A 22808-nucleotide genomic window follows, 5' to 3' on the forward strand; every position below is an offset into this window, starting at 1 on the left:
ATAAATATATGTTCAAGAACAAAAACAAAAACAAAAAACTGTGTTAATGTATTGAAGGGATGGATTTTCTTGCCATCATAACAATGCACCATGTGTACACATTTCGGCTAAGTTAATTTATACAAAGTAACGGATTCTGCAGAGTATGAAGCGTGACATTTGACGTCCACTAAGGCAAGTGGCTACTGACTGACGACTTCGTCTTTACCCTATATAGACCTGAGTTGACCGTCTTGATCGAAATATACTCTTTGATGAAAGTTTCCTGTTGGCGCCGGAAGTGACGACGCGACAGAATTTAAATTCAGGCCGACCCGGGGAACGGACTGTCGCATAAAAGTAAGACGAGGAACGCTGTGTGGTGTTGCAAAAGTCGTTAAACAAGAAAGAAAACGAACGTGAGTAATCTAAAAATGTAGTTCGATGGATGTAGATAGACAAAGTGTGAGCACCGTCGAGTTTTTAGCTAGCGTCAACCACCGCCGGCTCTTATGTTGCCAAAGAGCAGTTCGCCCTGTAAATAAAACTGAAAATGTTGCCAGAGTTGTTTCAAATGTGTGTCGGCATGATTCTGCTTTTCATATCAGCAAATGCACGCACCTCGAACGGTTTGAGCACTTCCATGAGCAATCTGACGCTCATCTTCAGCTGTGCATTCCCCGGAAACATCTATTAAACAGTTTATTGCCGTATAATTTGAGTTGTCTTCGTCGTCTTCCGTGGTGTTACTCTGCAACAGTGATGTAAATGTTGAACGACCTTTGGAAGTTGAATTTGTGCAAATAACTTAGTGTTTCTCGAGTATTAACTTAATGTAATTATGCAAAGCTTACCAGGCAACATCAGAGTTCAATTTGGAATTTATGTATGTGGTTTTGGCGTTAGTTAATATGGGTTGAAGGCCCAACAATTGAGTATCATCGCAATACTAAAGTCCCGATACGATAGCATTGCGATTTAAACATTTCGCAATATACTGCTGAATATTGCTATAACATGTATTGCAATATATTAGAATTTATTACTTTTTTCAGTGTCGAATTCTGTCTTCAAAAGAAAACTTTGTCAACATCTGTTTTATCTTATAAGATACAAGGAAGCTTACTGGTCATTATATAACAGGTTGTATAATGAAACTGAAATGTGGTTCCCTCTTGACTGATTAACTGATTGTATAAAAAATAAAATTATTAAACATGGAGGAGTTCAGATGGTGCATTTAGTAGTCTCACAGCCTGAGGGAAGAAGCTGCTCTGTAGTCTGGTGGTACGACAGTGGATACTTCTGTATCTTTTGCCTGATGGCAGCAGGGTGAACAGGCTGTGGCTGGGGTGGGTGTCAGTGTTGCCAGGTGGGAAATGTAGGATTATCGTACCAGAGGCTCAAAACTATCGTATTTTGAGGGAAATTATCGTACACCTGTGATAACCAAAATAACAAGCCCAATGATGCGCTATTGTCAAATATAGTCACTGTAGTGTTTCACAGCGTCCTGCAGGCACTCAGTGGCGTCAGTACAGAACAGATTAACGGCGCCAACTGCTTCTGTTTTGAATCGCGCCAGAGACCTGACTGTGAGCGTCTCGTGGGGCGGGTGCAGCTGACCATTCAGCCAATCATCCTCGTTGTGCTGCGACAAACGCATAGACGTCATACACGATTGGCTGGAAACACGTCACATGGGGATAGATGCCTTCAGGGTAAAAAAAAAAAAAAAAAAAAAAAAAAAACCTCTCCGGCGGACAGTTGCGGCAGGCAATAATATGAAATGGTCAAATTATCGTACATTTGGCCTTTTTGGGGATTATTGATCGTACATCGTACAGAGGGCCAAATTATCGTACAAATACGATAATTATCGTACACCTGGCAACACTGGTGGGTGTTGTCTTTTAGGATCCTTTTGGCTCTGCGCAGGCACCTCACCTCCCCAATATCACTGATGCTTGGTAGATGGGTGCCAATGATGTTTTAGGCAGTTTTAATCACTCGTTGCAGAGTCTTGCTGTCCTGGGCCGTGCACATCCCATGCCAGTTTGTGATGTTTCCAGTCAGAATGCTTTCAATCGCTCCTTTGTAGAAGTTGACAAGAACTTGGCGTGGGAATTTTGCTTTCTTAAGTTTCCTTAAGAAATACAGCCGTTTCTGAGCTTTTTTAACCAGGGCAGAGATATGTGTAGTCCATGACATGTTCTCTGTTATGTTGATTCCCAGGAACTTGAAACTGCTCACTTGCTCCACCTCAGCTCCATTGATGTAGACAGGGTTGTGTGTCTTTGCCTCCTTTTTTCTAAAATCAACTATCAGCTCTTTGGTTTTGCTGACATTGAGCAGTAGGTTGTTTTCTGTGCACCATTCTGCAAGATGGTCTCAAGATCCTCTGTGGATCTGTTGGTTCTGAATGCAAACTGCTGAGGGTCCAGACTGGCAGGGATGTTGTTCTTTATGTGCTGGAGAATCAGTTTCTCCAGCACAGTCTATGTATAGGATGCATAGACAAGCAGAGTTCAGGTCGTCAGATCCCTTATCCTTTTCTTGGTTCTCCGTTTCCACCGCTATTTCCACCCGTTTAAGCAGTATTTTCCCGGATCGCTTCAATTCCACTCCGCCGCTGTCGTTGTACCAGCAAATTGCCGCATTGTGTCGTTGTCCGTTGTTCTGCTGCAACCGCGTATAAACAAAAGTCGATTTATAATGAAAGGTATATATGGCAGTCTGTGTGCGCGGCGCCCCTGTCAGATCCAATAGTATGTGTCTGCAGACCTGGAGACTGCAGATTCGGGCCCGCAGTTCTGGACCCGCAGTTCTAGACCCCTGTTAGGATTAGGATTAGGTTAGGGAAACAATACACTCGATATCTCACACACACTCCATCTCCAATTTCGGTAGTACGAGCGGCTTTGGTTGTGAGTTTTTGCGTGAAAAGGCACTGACCCACGTCCGTTACTGAGCTGCCAAAACCCTGAAGAACAATCCGCCTTGACTGAGGTTCAGGGTTAGTGTGAAACCATGTGGCAGAACCTGACGGCCGGTGCTGGGATTCAGGAACTGTCAGACTTGGTCCAGCCTTATGGGATCACCCCTTCCCCTCCAGTCTTTACGTGTTGCAACAAAGTAAGGCCCTGGTCCTATTACTAAAGCTATGTATGATAGCACTTCATTATGGGGTTTGCAGGAGGATAGGGCCTGTTGTTACAGGCACCCGCCCCACCACATTCCCCATGCTATCGCAAAGGTCCAGTAACTGTTTATTATTTCGGGTTTTTTTGGATTCCAAGTACGGGAGGAGTTGCTACTTGCTACTCGCGCAGGGTTTGGGATGGGCTTATGGGTAGGATGAGGGCTGGGGATCACTTTTGGAGTCCTATTTGCTAAGATTTGTGTGCCAACAAATTGGCCGCCTGACCGAAAAAAACAGAATGGCGGCTGTTCAATTATTAACAATTTATGGCCCCAAACCTAACCTTAACACACACACACAAACACTCTCACACTCATACACACACTCTCTCACACTCCCTCATACACACACATATATACATGCAGCCTCACACACACCCAGACACACTGACACATACACACAGAATTAGTTATGGTTAGGGTTAGGGTTTATGGTCAGGGATAGGTTAGGATTACCACTGAGGTTAAGGTTAGGGTTAACCTCCATTTTTCTATGTTTAGAGTCCTATTTGCTAAGATATGTGTGGCCACACGCTGGCTGCCTGGCTGAACAGACAACATAGCTTCCAGGCAGAATTACAAGATGTTAGGGCTAGGGTTAGGGTAATTATTTGTCTTCAATGAAATAGAGGACGCTGTCGCGAAAAACAAGCGGTCTAGAACTGTGGGTCCAGAACTGTGGGTCTGAATCTGCAGTCTCCGGGTCTGCAGACATGACCGGGTGGGCGCGCACACCATGCCCGTGCAGGAGCAGGGTCTGCTAGATCAGGTGGGCATGCCACGGCACCGCACGGTGTGCACGGCCACCCAGTCAAGTCTGCCAGATCTGACAGGTGCGCCGCACACACAGACTGCCATATGTAGCAGCCAGCTGACATGCCACTCCGGCTGTCATTTGGGCGCTTTCTGAAGAAGGAGGAAGTTACCTCCGAAACTGTCAAGGTAAATAAACATCCCATAACCTATGTCTGATTAAAAGAAACAAAAACATCTTTTAGTTAAAAGGAAGACATGATGAATGTTGTGATTTTGAGTTGTGGGTTAAAAAGACTGATAATACAGCAAACCTTTTTTCACCTTAAAACCTTGTGTGTGTTGTGTAATAAATTTGTGTGTCATTCAATGTGGGATGTATAATATTGCCATATACACTACTCACAAAAAGTTAGGGATATTTGGCTTTTGGGTGAAATTTATGGAAAATGTAAAAAGTTCACGCTACAGTGATATTATATCATGAAAGTAGGGCATTTAAGTAGAAGCATACACTGGTGATTTCCTCATCTCAAACAATTTCTTGAAACAAAAGCAACAACAGTGGTGGATATACCACAACAAAAAATGTCAGTGTCAATAACTTGTCATGTTCCCTTGAGCATCAATTACAGCTTGACAACGACGTCTCATGCTGTTCACAAGTCGACTTATTGTCTGCTGAGGCATGGCATCCCACTCTTCTTGAAGGGCGGCCCTCAGGACATTGAGGTTCTGGGGTACAGAGCTCCGAGCCTCTACACGGCGACTCAGCTGATCCCATAGGTTTTCTATGGGATTCAGGTCTGAGAAAGTGCAGGCCACTGCATTTGAGGTACCCCAGTCTCCAGCAGCCGTTCCCTAATGATACGACCTCGATGAGCTGGAGCATCAAACACCTGGTGTGAATTTTGCCGTTAAACTCCTTGTTAGAGAACAGCAGCTTGTGCAAAAAGTACTGAAACATTGAACAGTTGGACATGTGCATTCAAAAGTTTACAGAAGGTCACAGTAAGTTCACCTGTAAAGGTTATAATGCATTTTAGGTTCATCCTGAAATTTCACCCGAAAGCCGAATATCCCTAACTTTTTGTGAGTAGTGTATGTCCTTTGTGAGGGTTTGGTACACACTAAAGTGACTTGACTGATAAAATCTTGAATGCCAGGAGAGAGACCTGGCTGACACCCCAAATAAACACACAAAACTAGTCCTTAAAAAACAAACCCAAACTGTCACAAACTGGCTTCGATTTTTCTTGAAGGTGCACCCCAATACAAGGTATCTATGTAAATTCATAAGGTTATTACATTAAAAGTTGACTTTATATAATGTAGCTTCATTAATAAATTAGGTTTACGTTATTGGAATAATAAATGTTTTGACTCGGGTTAGGTTAACATCACTGCTTGTCAATTCTAACATTTTACAATTTTTTCAATTTTGAAGATAATCATACCAAAATGGTTTCAATTTGTAAAGTAGTCAATTTTGTGCATATTTGGTTAAATTTAGAATGGGTACTTTACTGTGGAAATAGCCATTTGGAAGCGAAAACCTGAACTGTATGAATGTGCAGCTTAAGAGATTTGGTTCATGAAAATGATGTTGTGGCAAATAAATGTATTTCTGATGCAGTGGTCATTATATTTTAGGTTAATAATGAACAAATAATAAACAAATGAATATAAGACAGACGCAAGCTACAGTGGTCAATTTCAATATTCGCAAGTGGTAAATTGCCCCATATATGGGATCAAAAATAAAAATGAAGAACTTGCATGAAGAAAAATTGTTTTTTATTCCAAGAAAGAGTAAGGGCCCACTCACATTGGCAAGTTTGAGCCCGTATCGTGCTAAAGCCAAACCCCCCTCCCCAGTCCCCGGCTGGCCTGCACTCACATTACCTAAAGCCCAAACGCGCCCAAGCACGATTGCCCCCGGTGTGTACGTCATCACGTTGAAATACGACAACAGGCATGGCCCGAAGTCATTATAAATCAGTGTAGTTCAAATACATTCATCATGTCTTCCTTTTAACTAAAAAACGTTTTTGATGTTAATTTACCATGACAGTTTCGGAGGTAACTTCCTCCTTCTTCAGAAAGGTCCAACTGACAGCTGGAGCGGCACCTGTCAGATTCGGCAGACCTGGGGGTGACCGGGTGGCCGCACACCGCACAGTGCCGGCCGGTGCCGACGCGGTGCCGGCCAGCACCAGGTCTGCCGGATCTCCACACACAGACTGCTGTACTTTCATTATAAACCGACTTTTGTTTATACGCGGTTGCAGCAGCACAGACAACATGGTTGATTATTGATTGCGCAATGTGGCCATTCGCCGGTAATCGTGCTGCGCGCATTTAACAATTTTGCAGAGGCAGGAGGAAAGTTGCATGATTTACGTCCGCGCGCTGCGTGCGTGACCGTGCATGTGCTCATGTGTGCGCCCGTACCGCGCTGAAGCACACCCCCTCCAACCATGCCAGAGCGGGGGAAGTGTCCTGTATTCAAGCACGATACGGAGCGATCACACTGGTCAAAGAATCCGGATTTTAGGGGCAAACGTGCTTGGGCACAGAACAAACTTGCCAGTGTGAGTGGGCTCTAAGAGTAAACAGTTGTTTTCTGAAAGCTCAAACATGGTCGACCACGAAACCCGTGTAATTTTTTTTTTTTCCATTTTTGAGGGGCTGGCATGCCTACCAGTTATGATGTATGACAGATGTTTTTGTATATCCTGAGAGAGTAGGTGGAGGTGTATTACCGTACCAAATTTCAGTGGAGGAAAAATAAGGTAAATTTTCCTGCCTCGAAGAATCGCTTAATAAATAAATAAATAAAAATATAAATCTGCGGTGTTTCGCACGGACTATTTTTAATGTGGCACAACCGCGCATTAGTTTTTCTCCTCCTGCGCTGCTGTGTGCTCATACCGAGGTGTGTGTGTGTGTGTGTGTGTGTGTGTGTGTGTGTGTGTGTGTGTGTGTGTGTGTGTGTGTGTGTGTGTGTGTGTGACTGAGGAGCACACACCCACCGGCGCTGTCTGAAGCGTAGAGCGGCGAGAACAAAGTTAAAACAGCAGCGCACTGACATAGATTGTGTAACAAAGCGAGTTGCCACTCCACTCTATTTTCACTGGCTAACAGCAGCACAATGGCTTAGCTTGTCTATTCATAGAAGAGGTATCACTTCGGCTTATTTTTCAATCTATGTTATCACATGCATACTACTGCTCATTCATTGGTAGCTGAATTGTTAGGTCTGTTTGATAAGCAATTTAAATTTTTAAAATAATAATTTAACATATTGTTAAATTAAAAAAAAAAGCCAACATGATGCAGGTCAAAGACTAAAAAAAAGACTATTGACTAAAACTAGACTAAAATACTTTGTAATTTAGTCGACTAAAACTAGACTAAAATACTTTGGATTTTCTTCAATTAAAACTAGACTAAAATGCCAAGACTTTTCGTCGACTAAAATGTGACTAAACAAAAAAGAATACAAGTTGACTAAATATGACTAAAAATTTAAAGGACACTTGACACAAGACTAAGACTAAAACTAAATTGAAAAATAGCTGACGAAATTAACAGGAACAGAAATGTGTTAGAATATTAAAACGAACTATTTCATTCCAAAAACCGCATGGCATGCAACACGTGGAGATAGAGTTGTCGCATTGCCACAGACATCCGATTACAGCCACTGCTGTTATATTAATTTCCAATGCGATGTTGTGCTGTTCATTTTAAAGTTATTGGTTTAGTTATAGCTGTATGTATAGCGAGCGAGTTTGCGACTCGCGTTGCACCTCCAAACAGCCATGCCAAGACGTGTCACACGCACACATACACAATGGACACACTTGCGTTTAGTTTATTATAACATGTAATGTTATAATACTGTGTGTGTGTATATATATATATATATATATATATATATATATATGAACCATAATTGCTCTTTATCTTAGCAAAAACGCATTTTATCGACAGAATTTTTGGTCAAATACTCGATTATTAAAATATTTGATAGCTGCAGCTCTATATGGTTCATATCGTTACTTTTTGAGAGATTAATATCTTGCCTGATCATAGATAGATAATGATATGATAACGATATATCATTCAGCCCATACTTCAAACCCCAAAAATAAGGTATTGGGGGCAGCCCTACAAGTGACTGATGACATCTGAATGGTTCACTCTTTCAGGAACATGAGTGAGTTGGAGGAGATCACCATGCATATCACTGACAGGATATCATCTTTGCAACGCATGCTTGAACTCTCAACTGATGGTATGATTCAGCAGTGTGTATGAGACAAGATCAATAGCTTTGCTTGTGTCATTTTATTGTCATGTGGCTGGCCTGTAGAAAAAAACTGTAAACACCTCCATTTGCTCTCTTCCCACATTTAGTAATTCCTCAAAACAGGCTTAAGAAATTTGGGCAAGAAGTGTTTGTGCTTGAAGGACTACTTTATGAGTTTGAAAAATGTGTTGGGCGACAGCATGACCACCTAAAGCATTTACAGGTAAGTCACATGTAGCCCAGATACCTGATATTCTCTTATATTAGAAAAAAAAATCACAGTCACTAAAAAAAAATCACTCAGTTTAAAGGACCATAGCAGTGATTTTGTATGTTTATCATATTATCTACAAAATGTATATACTTGATCTTTCTCCTAATCTTCTTCCAACGCAAGCAGTCCGACAACATTTTTCCTCCCTTTTATCCAGCCATTTGTTTCCATTCATTCCACTTTGATATGAAAATGAACTTCCAGAGACTTCAAACTTTCTTCACACCAGTATTCCATCACTGCAATGAAGTCATCCACATTAGTTTTCCAAAAAGCAGCAGCGTTGCTGTGTTTTGATGATTTGAAATTGGGCGGAGTAATATTCCGGGAAAAAAGTCAGAATTTCTGAGATCAGTGGAGTGGACTGGAGTGAGAACACTGAATCTGTTTTCAGTCATTTCTAATGAGCCTGCTAGCTACTGCTGCTGCTGCTACTCAAATGTTCCTGTCCAGCCGTATGTTATGTCACGTCTGGATTTGATATGATGTGCGAAAAATATTTATTGACTAAATTGTGATTTGACCGCACCCATAGCGATACCCCACAAACAAACAAGTTTACAGACAAACATAATGGGATGAAAACATAACTCCCATCCTATCCGACAGAAGTAATAAATGGGACACATCAGGGGGAATAAATATTTGTTGTAAAGTAATGCAGACTTCACTTGGATGTTAACCTAAATGTGTTTTTTTTGTGTGTGTGTATGTGAAAAGTGCAAACTTGATGTAATCTGCAAACTTCATGTTTTCCCTCTGAGATAAACAATTTAATCATGAAGGGCATTTTATGTGTTTCAGGAACTGGAGGGGACATTCCAAAAGGATTTGGAGGACATGCAGCACCTTAAGGAGAAAATGCCTGCACACATGCCCAGGAGGAAACTGCCAGCAGTGTAAGCAAATGAAATGATGAATACTTTTTGCTTGATGTAGAACAACTGACTAGGTATTTAGCTTTTTAAACACCCAGACCCAAATATTTCCCTTTTCCACGGGTCTTCTATAGGCTATAAATATAACTGTATTTGAGGCAGGGTGAAGACACATTGCTCCTTCAGCTGTAGTGTTGTAGACCAGGTTTTTTGTAGACTTGATTTTTGAATACAGATTGTTAACATTTGAAAATGTTTCAATACTGCCCTTTGTCATCTCATTGCTGGTTAGTTTTCAGAAAAATGTGTAGTGAAATCATTGAGGTCAAAGTAAACTAGACAGGACAGAGGAAACTTTCCAAGGAAAACAGCATTAAACTTTGAGCCTCAGAAATATGTCTTTAGACAACTGACGGAGCTCTGAATTTATGATGAGGACAGCTGCTTTACTCCAAGCAGTTTACCTGTACGAACCTGGGCTTTGTGACCTTTTGGATGTGTAGTAGAACACAGCGCATTAATTATCTTTAGATCATGACTGTTTCTTTAGGTGTGTCTGGAGATTTAAATTATCTATGAAGATACACCTTTGGGCCTTGCATGTAAGTACACATAGCCTTGCTTTTAATGTGAAGCAGTGGACAGTGAATATTCTCTGTTTGCCCCTTCATGTGATTTGTCAATAGAAGTGAACCTGCACCAAGTCAGAATGGAGCAGCAATGGAGCTACAGCCGAGGCAACAGGAAAATGTCCGAAAGACCAACAAGAGCCAGATCAAAGAGATGGAGTTTATCTCCATGCCAGAGTTTGAGAGCATTCCTCAGTGAGTATTAGACCTCAGGCTGTCATAGAGTGCAAGGAATTTTCCTCCAAATATTTAATACAGTCCTTATAATTATGGTTATGTATGTTATGTCTAGTTCATCCAGTGACTTTTGAGCCATTGAAATGGGGTGACAATGTATAAAACTGGCTGTAATTCCTAAACGATTAATACCATATTTTTGTTCAATCTTAAATTAAAGCTCAAAGTGCACTTCAATCATGTCTTGATAAGTCCATTTCAAATCCACTGTGGTTGTGTACAAGTGCAAAATTGTAAATATTGTGTCACTGTCCAGATACTTAAGGACCCAGCTGTATAGCTTAATTTGAGACGTCTGTATTTCAGACATTGCGGTCCCTAGGCATTTGGGTGCCCTAGGAAAAAAATAATTTGGAGGCCCTTGCATTTTACCCTGAATAGATCAATGTAGGTCCAAAGGATGAACAGCCTGTCTGAGGGTTAGCCTGTCTAACCCTAACCCTAACCCTAAGTCCATAAGACTTTGTAGCATTCTGTTTTGAACAGTTTTACTGTGTCTTCGCTTCAATAGGCAAATATTAGTTTCTTACATTTCTTGCTAGTTTGCTCTTTGCCATTTCCATCATGTTTTTTTTTTTTTTTTTTTTTTTTTCAAAATAATGAAGCATGTTTATAAAGCTTTATAAAAAAGAAATCTGATTGGTTGTGGGAGCTCTATAATGAGGAATGTGTGGCCTAAGGCACTGTGCCTGATCTGCCTAGTGGGTCCAACAGCTCTAATTTTGAGAAATCTATTGGTGTAGTGCAAACAGATTCATTATTCTTGTTCTAGCCTGATTGATTTGAATTCTTATGTCCTTAAGCTCTGTTCTAATCTGAAAGTGACTGCTCTGTCCCACCCAGGTACATGAAAGGACGCTTAACATACAGTCAGCTTAATGCTGCAGTTGAGAGCATTAACAGAGCTTTGGCTGGGAAGTACAAGATCCTCCACCAGTCTGTAAAGACCCTAAATAACCATTCACGCAGACTTTACCAGCGCTTCAAGGAAGAGGAGACCAAAAATACAAAAGGTCAGTTGGAATAAAAACTACTTAGGTATGACAAGGACATTATCTTATGTATCTATATACACTACTCTAACTACCTACCCTAACTTTTTGTGAGTAGTTTATATCTGTATATCTCTATATATCAATCAATCTATCTATAGACATATAGATATATATATACACTAGGGATGGGAACGTGTACAAAAAATACTAAACGTGTACACGCGCCATTTAAATTGCGTGTACACGTGTACGCGTGTCTTCAGAGTTGGTTGATTTTTACTGCTATACAACCGCTAGAGGGCGCTGTCACCATTCAAATAACACAGTCGCAACAGCAACCGCAATTAAGTTAATTGCTTCGCTTCATGGCTTGTCACATTTTCTGGATATGAAATCCTATATGCTAACTTGCTGTTGTCGTCCTCCACTCGCACCTGCACTGACGCCGGGCTCTGTCCCCAGGCTGTTCGGGTGTTTCCACCACAGGTGGTTTAACAGTGAGCCTGTGCTGCTACCCTTAAAGGCTAAAGCGGCTTTCACATAGCACGCGGTTTGGGCCGCGCTCTGCGCTGGGTTAGTATTGGGGTTATTTAAAAATTATCAACTTGGGCACAGTGCGCACAGGCGGTGGCGCCAGCCTCGCGCTGCGTTCAGCTTGGCACAGACCGGTGCGCCCTTGCGCCCCGCGATCACATACACAATGAATGGCTGCGGCGGCCGAGGTCTGCGCCGTGCGTGCTATTTGAAAACCGCATAATTCAGCGTCACACAGTGTACACTTGACAGTGTTTCCACTTACATTTCTTTGAAACAACTGCCAAACAGTGCTTCTATTTTTTGGTGGATGCCATTGCATCTCGTGAGTGAACTTAAAGTCAGGTAATAAAAAAAAAAAAAAAAAAAAAAAAAACATGTACACGGTTAGTGGTTTTTTCTAAACGTTTATGATTGGCTAACCGTGTACACGTGTACACGTTTACAAGTCCCACCCCTAATATACACTCCTGATCAAAATCTTAAGACCAGTTGAGAAATTGCAAGAATTTACATTTTGCACTGTTGGATCTTAAGAAGGTTCTAAGTAGAGCTTCAAAATGCAAAAAGAAGAAATGGGAGTGAGACAAAAAAAAAATTGAGTAAGCAATTTATTGCAAACAACAATTAAACTGAAATAGGCTGTTCATCAGCTGATCAAAAGTTTAAGACGACAGCCTTCAAAAGCCCAAATCTTGGCAAAAATGTGGATTCAGTGTCATTTTCTGTCAGGTATCCACACTGTCATGACCTCCTGATGGCAAAGGCAAAAAAGCTTTCTTGGTAATCACCTCAAAAATTCGTTTCGGCATGCTTGATGCTAGTGTTTCCAGGAGGCTAGTGGGAATGTTGCTCCAAGTGGTGAAGATGGCTTCATGGAGGGCATCCACTGTCTGGAACTGGTGTCCATTTTTGTAAACTTCCCTTGCCATCCGACCCCAAATGTTCTCAATTGGATTTAGATCAGGGGAACACGCACGATGGTTCTATAGAGTGATGTTATTTCTCTGGAAGAAGTCCTTTGTCAGGCGGGCATTGTAAACTGCAGCGTTGTCCTGTTAAAAAACCCAGTCATTACCACACAGACGATGGCCTTCAGTCATGAGGGATGCCCCCTGCAACATCTCCACATAGCCAGCTGCCGTTTGACGCCTCTGCACAGCCTGAAGCTCCATTGTTCCATTGAAGGAAAAAGCCCCCCAGATCATGATGGTGCCCCCTCCACTGTGCCATGTAGAAAACATCTCAGGTGGGATCTCCTTGTCATGCCAGTAACGTTAGAAGCCATCAGGACCGTCAAGGTTAAATTTTTTTCTCATCAGAGAATAAAACTTTCTTCCACCTTTCAATGTCCCATGTTTGGTGTTCTCGTGCAAACTCCAAACGGGCAATTTTGTGCCGTTGAAGGAGACAAGGCCTTTGAAGACGTTTTTTGTTCTTAAAACCCTTCTCTTGCAGATGCCGTCTGATGGTTATGGGACTGCAGTTGGCACCAGTGACAAGCTTAATTTGGGCTGAGGATCGTCCCGTGTCTTGACGGACAGCCAATTGAAATTTTTTTGGGTCTACCACTTGACTTTTTTGTTCCATAACCCTCAGGATCTTTTAAGAAGTTTAAAAGTCTTACTGCGTCCACCCTCAGCAGCAATGGCACGCTGTGAGGGCCTTGTTGTTGGGCCTTGCTTATGCAGCTCAACAATCTGATCGTGTTCAAAGAGAGAAAGCTTTTTTGCCTTTGCCATCAGGAGGTCATGACAGTGTGGATACCTGACAGAAAATGACACTGAATCCACATTTTTGCCAAGATTTGGGCTTTTAAAGGCAGTGGTCTTAAACTTTTGATCAGCTGATGAACAGCCTCTTTCAGTTTAATGGCAGTTTGCAATAAATTGCTTACTCAATTTTTTTTGTCTCACTCCCATTTCTTCTTTTTGCATTTTGAAGCTCTACTTAGAACCTTCTTAAGATCCAACAGTGCAAAATGTAAATTCTTGCAATTTCTCAACTGGTCTTAAGATTTTGATCAGGAGTGTATATGTATATGTGTGTCTGTGTCTGTGTGTGTGTGTGTGTGTCTGTGTCTGCGTGTGTGTGTGTGTGTGTGTGTATCTTAATTTGTAATATTTATATTTGTTATATATATAGTCGTATTCAGCCTGTCTGCTCAAAAACACCGTGTCTGTTATGTATCAAGTTTAGCAGAAACTCTACTGACTATCAGTTACGGCTGCACAATTAATCGAATTTAAATCGTGATCACGATTTTGGCTGCCACGATTAAATGAGCCTGGTCGTCGGCAATATTTACATATAAAAATGCGGGCTCTGCTGCATATCTAATCAAGCACTTTCTCAGCCAGTAGTCAGCCAACCACCAGGGGGTGAACGCATGGTTAAGGCTTCATTAAGCTGCCTAAGTAACAAGTGAGCGCACCCTGCAGCGGCAGCCTCAAGTAAAGGGCCTTTCACATCGTGTGCGGTTTGGGCGGAGCTCTGCGCTGGGTACCGCGCAGAGTAGGGCGCCGAGTAGGGCGCATGCATGTGTGTTGTGCACATATATGGCGCTGGTTGCTATGCGACCGATACAGACGCTAGGAAGTAGTCAATCATCTAGATTTCTATATACAAGGATACAAGGAAGTTTATTTGTCATTATACAACAGGTTGAATAATGAAATTAAAGTGTGGTTCCCTCTTGATTGATTAATTGATTGATTGTGTAGAAAATAGAATTATTAAGCCTGGAGGAGTTCAGATGGTGCATCACAGCCTGAGGGAAGAAGCTGCTCTGTAGTCTGGTGGTACGGCAGCGAATGCTTCTGTATCTTTTGCCTGACGGCAGCAGGGTGAACAGGCTGTGGCTGGGGTGGGTGTTGTCTTTTAGTATCCTTTTGGCTCTGCGCAGGCACCTCACCTCCCCGATATCACTGATGCTTGGTAGATGGGTGCCAATGATGTTTTTGGGCAGTTTTAATCACTCGTTGCAGAGTCTTCCTGTCCTGGGCCGTGCACATCCCATGCCAGTTTGTGATGTTTCCAGTCAGGATGCTTTCAATCGCTCCTTTGTAGAAGTTGACAAGAACTTGGCGTGGGAATTTTGCTTTCTTAAGTTTCCTTAAAGCCCAACACACACCGGCAGCGTAGCGTCACGGTGCGTCAGGTGACGCACCCAACACAAACTGGAAGCGTCGCGCTGTAGAACGTCAATCGGCGTTAACTGGGGAAAAAACTACATACCACGGAAAAAAGACAAATCAACCAGCATTGTCTGACAGGCTACCATAACGTAATATCCAGTGATGGGCAGTAGCTTATTGATCAAGTAGTGCGGTAGTTTCAGTTATGTTTAAAGTGGAAAACCAGGAAAAAACGGTGCATATAACGGACATGTTTACCGCGATATATCCTTCAAACCAGCAGAGCGCTTATTTGTAATGTAAACTAGATCTGTTTGACTGACAGTTTCATTAAAATACAGGAAAGAGCCACAGAAGCAGAGAAGAAGAACAGCTATGGAAGCTGGGATGGACATCCGCAAGGGAAAAAATACGCTTTTTCAGGCGCGTCAACGCTGGAAATAAGACAGTGGCGTAAAAGGTAGCGGCGCGGCGTGTCAACGCGCGTCTAGCCGCCGCCGGTGTGCGGACACACATAGAAAGTAATGGGGGCGGCTGTTTGACGCGCGTCGGACGCCGCCGGTGTGTGTTGGGCTTAAGAAATACAGCCGTTTCTGAGCTTTTTTTAACCAGGGCAGATATATGTGAAGTCCATGACAGGTTCTCTGTTATGTTGATTCCCAGGAACTTAAAACTGCTCACTTGCTCCACCTCAGCTCCTTTGATGTAGACAGGGTTGTGTGTCTTTGCCTCCTTTTTATGAAAACTCATCATTGTTGGAAATCCGGCCGATGATGGTGGTGTCATCCGCGAACTTCACATGTTCTTTCCATGTCGGGGGTTGCAGTCGTGGGTGTACAGCGTGAACAGGAGGGGGCTGAGCACACAGCCCTGAGGGGCTCCGGTGTTGAGCACTAGAGTGGAGGAGCAGAGACTGCCAATCCGAACTGACTGGGGTCTGTTTGTGAGGAAGTCCAGTATCCAGTTGCAGAGGGTGGTACTGATGCCCAGAGTGTTCAGTTTTCCAATCAGCTTCATGGGGGAGATTGTGTTGAAAGCTGAGCTGAAATCAACAAACAGCATTCTGATGTAGGTGCTGCTTTTCTCCAGCTGAGTGAAGACTGAGTGGAGAGCAGTGGAGATGGCATCCTCTGTGGATCTGTTGGTTCTGAATGCAAACTGCTGGGGGTCCAGACTGGCAGGGGTGTTGTTCTTTATGTGCTGGAGAACCAGTTTCTCAAAGCACTTCATCAGGATGGGGGTGAGTGCCACAGGGCGGTAGTCATTTAGATCAGACACTGCAGACTTTTTAGGCACAGGGATGATGGTGGCTGTCTTGAAGCAGGTGGGAACACTCTCCTGTGACAGCGATATGTTGAAAATGTCAGTAATGACATCTGCTAGCTGGTTGGCACATGTTTTTAGTACACGGCCAGGGATGTTGTCAGGCCCAGCAGCTTTACTCATATTCACTTTCAGCAGGACTTTCCTCACATCCACAGTGGATACTGACAGTGGCCGGTCCTCTGGAGGCGGAGTAGACTTTACAGCTGACTCTCTGTTGAGGAGGTCAAAGTGAGCATAAAATGTGTTTAGCTTGTCTGGTAACGTGGCCTCACACATGATGGGAGCGCTCCTGCTTTTGTAGCCTGTCACACTATTGACCGCCTGCCACAAGTTTTGTGTCTGTTGTTGGTGTTGAGGTCTCTCTCCAGTCTCTGCTGATGCCTTCGCTTTGCCTCCTTGATGCCAGCTTTCAGTTTTGCTCTGGCAGTGTTGTAGGCTTCTTTGTCACCTGACTTAAAGGCAGCTTTTTTGGCTCTACATAGAGCTCTCACCTCTCCATTCATCCAGGCTTTCTCATTAGGGAGTGATTTAACTGTTCTTATTTTTACCACATCATCAGCACATTTGCTGATGTATGATGTCACTGATGATGTGTATTCTTCAAGGTCGATGTGGTTCTCCTGGGTCGCAGCATCCCTGAACATCTGCCAGTCCGTGCATTCAAAACAGTCCTGTAGAGCTGCTGTAGCTTCATCTGTCCACACTTTAACTGTTTTTACAGTTGGTTTGACCCTTTTTGTCAGCTGGATGTAGGTAGGCAGGAGAAGCAAGGAGATGTGGTCTGACTGGCCAAAATGAGGACGAGAGAGGGCTCTGTAGCTGCCAGGAACATTGGTGTAGACATGGTCCAGTGTGTTGTTTCCTCTGGTGGGGATGTGGACGTGCTGGTGGAATCTAGGTAAAACAGTTCTTAGGTCTGTTTGATTAAAATCCCCAGCAACAATAATAACAGCATCTGGCTGTTTTGCCATGTGACTGCTGATGACCTCATACAATTCCTGGAGTGCATTTTTTGAATTTGCATCCGGTGGAATGTAAACAGCAGCAACAAACACACTGGTGAATTCTCTAGGCAGGTAATATGGCCGACATCTGAGCAGTAAAAACTCAATGTCAGGTGAACATTTTCCATCCACTGTGACTGCACCTGTGCACCAAGCATCATTGATGTACATACGGAGTCCGCCCCCTCTTGTCTTACCGGAGTCTTGTGTTCTGTCAGCCCGGAACAGGCTCCGCCCATCCAGTGCTAAAGCCTCATCCGGTATGCTGTTATGGAGCCACGTCTCTGTAAGGATGAGAGCACCGCAGTTTCTGGTTTCTCTTTGCTGGGTCAGCCTGAGTCTCATCCATTTTATTTTCCTGTGACCAGACATTTGCCAGGAGTAGGCTGGGTAGTGGGACAGCCGTGGGTCCAAGCCTTCTTAGCTTAAGTCTTACCCCGGCTCGTTTCCCTCTCCTCCTGGGTCGACTACACCGCTTGCGATGACGTCTGATCCGAATGTTTTGGTTGTCGGATCTTGAGATGCCAAGAGCAGATATCGTCTCAAGGTCCACAAGGGCTGGGCTGCGGTGAAACGCGACTAGATTGCCATGAGCTATGACGAAGCAGTGGTTGGTGGTCGTTTTTTTTTTTTTTTTTTTTAGATGGCGCCTGGAATGCAACAGTAGTCTCCCCGGCTAGCGCGACTTGCCTAGATCACTCGTCTCCATGGTAACCATCAGAGTCACTGGAATTTGAAGAATCCTTTCTCACGTTTGCTCCCGTCTTCCTACTAGAGTTACGGCGACACACTCTGTTCTAGCGTAAGCTGGCTAAACTTGTGGCGTTGCAACATTTTTCTCTCTATCCTCTCTGCCTTCTCTCTATCATCTCTATCCTTTCTGATGCAGGTACGAGCACAACTTCGCCGGCCCCCTCCTAGCCCGCCCCATTGAAAAGTTTAATTGACATCGCATGCCGTCTTTGGCAGTTAACGTTTGGATTTGAATTGATGTCTATAGACGTCAGTGGCAGCCAATGAGTTAAACACTCCTGGTATTCCCAAATTGTGGGATATCTCTCTCTCCATGCCTGGGCTTTTTTAACGAGATCCCGGTAGGACTGAAGTCTAGTGTCCCACAGCTCTGCATGCAGAGAGACAGCCACAATGATGCTTTCCTCCATTTTTGGTGTGCCTTTCTGCCAAAATCCGCCTATTTTTTCCGATTCCAATATTTTCTCCTATTGGACACGCCAAGGTGACGTCACAGGGCACTGCGCCCAAGTTAAAAATTTTCAACTTGGGTCTTAAAAGCACATTATTACACAATTATCGCTTATTGCAATAATTTCATACACAGTTAATTGCACAGCAGAATTTGTTATCGTGACAGGCCTAGTCTGAGCATATATTTTTACTTCAAAACATAAGTTTTAAAGATAAACACTTGTTGTTATTATGCTGCCAATGTCTGTAGTTGTTAGCACATACATCAGACAAGACTGTTACTGAAACCTGGGATTCCATGTTTTTCCAGATTTTTACCGGGTTCTAGTTAGGGTTGCAAAATTCTGGGAATTTTCAAAGTTGGAAACTTGGGAACTAATGGGAATTTATGGGAATTAACAAGAATAATCTGGAAATTTGCAAAATTGCATCTTGCAGCATAATCCCGATTAAAACAACCAGATTTAACGCAAATTCAGTTGAATTTCTGCCCTGCACTGTGCGTTCCTCAAACCCATGCACAGATCATTTCTAGAGGCCACAGGACTAGGCCTACATTTTAGCCCATGGACTACATCCAGTCAAGAAGGTTTTGATGATATGATTGGGGTAAATATATCTGTCCTATGGTTAGGGCTGGGCGATATACCGAAAATTTACCGATACCGAAACTTATGACAATAACCGACGTCACTTTGCTCATGTCAGTATGTTTGGTATTTAAAAAAACAAAATAAAAGTCGTTTTGTCTTTTTTGGCTGTGTGTAGGTAGGCCTGTTCATGTCCCTTTAAGACGCTGTACTACGTGTACAGCGTGTGTAGTCACGTGACTCCACCCCCTCCAGTCTGCAACAAGAAGGGAAAGAGATGCTGAGGAAACAGAGGACGGTTCAAATGTAGAAGCGGCTGCAGCTGAGGTAGTTGAAGTAGGTTCAGTCGAGCAGGACTTGCTTGTCATATTTTATACTTTTAAACTTGGTTTGATTGTCAGTTGTTCAATAAATTTAACTAAAAGTATTTAATATGTATTTTCTTGAGTTATTCTGAGACAGCACAGAGTTAGAGTCGCACTTCTCAGGTATGCAAACTTGTCGCCTTTTTCGGCTACAATCGCCGTTTTTTTGGTCAATTGGGTCATTCACGTGAATAGCGTTGTTTGGACCTTGCATAACGTTATGCTTCGAGCAAAATGGCTAACGTTAGTTAGCAAGACAAGCGGGCCATATGATGCTGGAATTTCCATTAGTAAGATAGCAAACTAATTAGCCAGCTAACATTAGCTAGTTCTAATGTTAATTCCAGCATGGTCTGCTTGTCTTGCTAACTAACGTTAGCCATTTAGCTCTAAGCAAATGCTTGCTATGTAAGGGCCTAGTGTTCCAGCTAACTAGCAACTCCCGTTATAGGAGGGGGGTGGGGGGTGCTACCACTTAGAGTTCTCATCGGGCCTGAAAATTAAGACCCGACCCGACCCGGGCCCGACTGGGCCGGCCCGAGGCCCGACCCGACCCGACTAATTAGCCGAACTTTAGGCCCGACAGCCCGATAAAGCCTGAAAAAAAAAAAAAAAAAAAATCGCCAAATTTGCCATTATTTAGCAGCGCCGGTCGGCCGCGGCACCGGGGCACTATCAGTTGGCATCAGGCGGCACCATCAGTCGGCATCAGGCGAGCCGGCCGCGGCACCGGCCAGCATCAGGCAACTCACCTGTCAGATCCAGCAGACCTGACCGGGTGGGCGCGGTATTGGTGCCGCGGCCGGCCCGCCTGATGCCGACTGATGGTGCCGCCTGATGCCAACTGATGGTGCCGCGGCATGTGCGGGTCAATACGGTAGTCTAGAAAACTGGCGATTTTTTTTTTTTTTTCCCGTGCGCCCCCAGTTGCACTGCCCATAGCAAAAACCGTCCCTGCTGCCGAGTCTGCCAGCACAGCGGGATACTGCTGCAACTCTCTCTCACTTGTTTGCGCTTCGCTCGCCCAGCTGGTTGTCTGTCTATCACTGAAAGTTGAGCCTCCAAATCCAATCCAGTCTCTCACTCTCTCCACCAGTCACATAAAAATGAAACGTCATAATCAATAACACAACACATAATTCTATTTTTTTATTTAAAAAAAAAAATCCCCCACAGAACCCGAAGCCCGACCCGACCCGCCCAATTCACGTAAATTTTAGGCCGGACCCGACCCGAAAATGTCGGGTCGGGTCGGGTCGGGTTCGGGCAGAATATGAGAACTCTACTACCACTGTCACCTTTTTTACTGTGAGGAGTTTGCATGTCTGACTTCTGTAAATACAGCAGTTATAGCAAGTAGGAGGCATACTGTCAATAAAACTGGCTGTGGAGCAAGAAATTAAGCTGCCATTGCCCCATCTAGTGGCGAACGGAAAAAAAACTTTCCTTCCATTGCAATAAATAAGTCCAGGGAGGCATACTGTCAGTATCAATCTTGAAGAACTGAGAAAAAAAAATTCTACTCAAAATAAGTCAAAGTCAAAAATGTCATTAGTTTGCACGCATGTCTTATGAGAAAACAAAATTTCCAAAATTCCCCAGCTTCACTTCCTATGGAAAGTTTCCGGAATGCTTCCGGAAATTTACCAGAAATTTTCTGCCTCTTTGCAACCCTAGTTCTAGTTTCACCCTCACATTTCTGCTGTACACTAAATGTCATGCTTTATATAGCTGTAACTATAAACATACTGACTTGGCCCTTTTCTGTATTTCCTGTCCAAGATGTAGATGTGGCTGGAATGAAAGAATATAACCTTATGAGACCATTGTTCTTACATCATGTAATCACAAGTCAGCCTGCCCCTTTCTGATGTTTTACTTCTGCATATTTTGGTCAAATTATACATGTAAGTATTAGTTTTGTCCAGCTGGATTTGCTTGCCAGTAATGTACACGTCTGAATAAAAACATGACTATAATTTATGTCATTGCTTTTGATTCCATCTGATGAAACTGTGAGGATTCAGGGAAGGTTTGTAGACATAATATGCAATATGGGTTTGACTGGAAAGCTGAGCTCTTGTGGATTCGATGAGCAACATTTGATTCATGTGTAATGGTGTTAGCCCCATAGCAGCCATTTCATTGTAGTGAAAGCATTTTTTCAAACTTTATGTCACTGTATAAAATGACCTATTGTGACGTCTAGGATAATCACAGTCTCATGAAACTTTACATACACAAACTAGAAACCACTGTGGGCATCCAGAGGATGTCTTGTTTTTCAGGTATATTGACAATTAGGGGGAATTTCCAAGCAATTTCCAGACAGCAGTGCTTGCCAGCTATTCACCCAATAATGCAGTTCTTACAGAGATCTCTCTATGGTGTTCCTCAAGGTCTTGGTGTTCTAATGAGGTTAAATATGTTTAACGGTCTCCCTTCTGTGTGTAATATCTCAACTGTAACAGGTCAATATTTTGTGGTGGAGGCAGACATTCGGGAATTTGCTGAGATAAAGGTGGACAAACGTTTCCAGGGAATTTTGAACATGCTGCGACACTGCCAGCGCATACGGGAGCAACGAGGGGGAGGCCTCACCCGCTATGTTTTACTATGAATGAATGCTTGTCAAATAAAGAGAATAAAAAAGTTGATATCCTCCCGTGTGCACAGTGATTTTTTTTTTTTTAATGTTTTGATTAGTGATTAAGTTAATGTGCCAAAAATGGTAGCAGTGCTGCTCAGGGTTTTTGGCCCTATTAAAAGGGTCACCGCTGTTGCTCTGTGCTTGCTCTTGGGGGAGATTTCGGTCTATAGATTTGTCCAATATCTGTTGGGTTTCTGTTAAGAACCTTGAGATAACGTTTTTTATTATTTGATGCTATACAGATAAAATTGAATTGAATTAAATGAATACATTTGCTGAAGAACTGGTTAATGTGCACATTTCCCAAGGTATATCTGGTACTGAATGCCAACATACCCTTTCCAGTAGTAGCCTACACCTGGACTGATGGCTTTCACTCTTTGATTTTATATTACACATTTTTATATTGTAATATCAGAATGTATTTAAATCCATGGACAAGACATGTTGAACCTTTTTTTTAAAGATTATTATTATTATTATTATTATTATTTATTTATTTATTTAATTTTTTTTTTTTAATTTTTTGCATTTCTGCTTTATTTTAGACCCTCCAGAAAAACGCAGCCAAAAATCCTTGATTATGCGGAGTAAAATCCTTAATTCCGCGGGCTAAAATCCTTGATTATGCAATTAAATATGCAGGGTTTTTGTGTCATTTTATGCGGTGAAATTGCGCGAAGTTTCGAAGTATGCGAATAGTTGTGAAATATGCGAAAAGATGCGAAATAT

General features: G+C 42.9%; 1 protein-coding gene across 2 annotated transcripts; it reads left to right on the forward strand.

The window, feature by feature from the left end:
• The first annotated feature begins 266 nt into the window (after positions 1-266).
• ska1 (spindle and kinetochore associated complex subunit 1) lies at positions 267-22085 on the forward strand. Of its 2 annotated transcripts, none has more exons than XM_030054646.1 (7): positions 267-398; positions 8151-8236; positions 8359-8474; positions 9330-9424; positions 10090-10227; positions 11113-11282; positions 21898-22085. In XM_030054646.1, exons 2-7 carry the CDS (start codon positions 8155-8157, stop codon positions 22044-22046), a joined length of 750 nt encoding a protein of 249 aa, XP_029910506.1. In that variant the 5' UTR covers positions 267-398; positions 8151-8154; the 3' UTR covers positions 22047-22085. The 2 variants fall into 2 exon arrangements, with proteins under 2 accessions (XP_029910506.1, XP_029910508.1); XM_030054648.1 differs by having other exon boundaries at positions 10093-10227.
• The last annotated feature ends 723 nt before the right edge of the window (positions 22086-22808 follow it).

Source organism: Myripristis murdjan, chromosome 6 (assembly GCF_902150065.1).
Source record: "Myripristis murdjan chromosome 6, fMyrMur1.1, whole genome shotgun sequence".
NCBI classification, from domain to species: domain Eukaryota; kingdom Metazoa; phylum Chordata; class Actinopteri; order Holocentriformes; family Holocentridae; genus Myripristis; species Myripristis murdjan.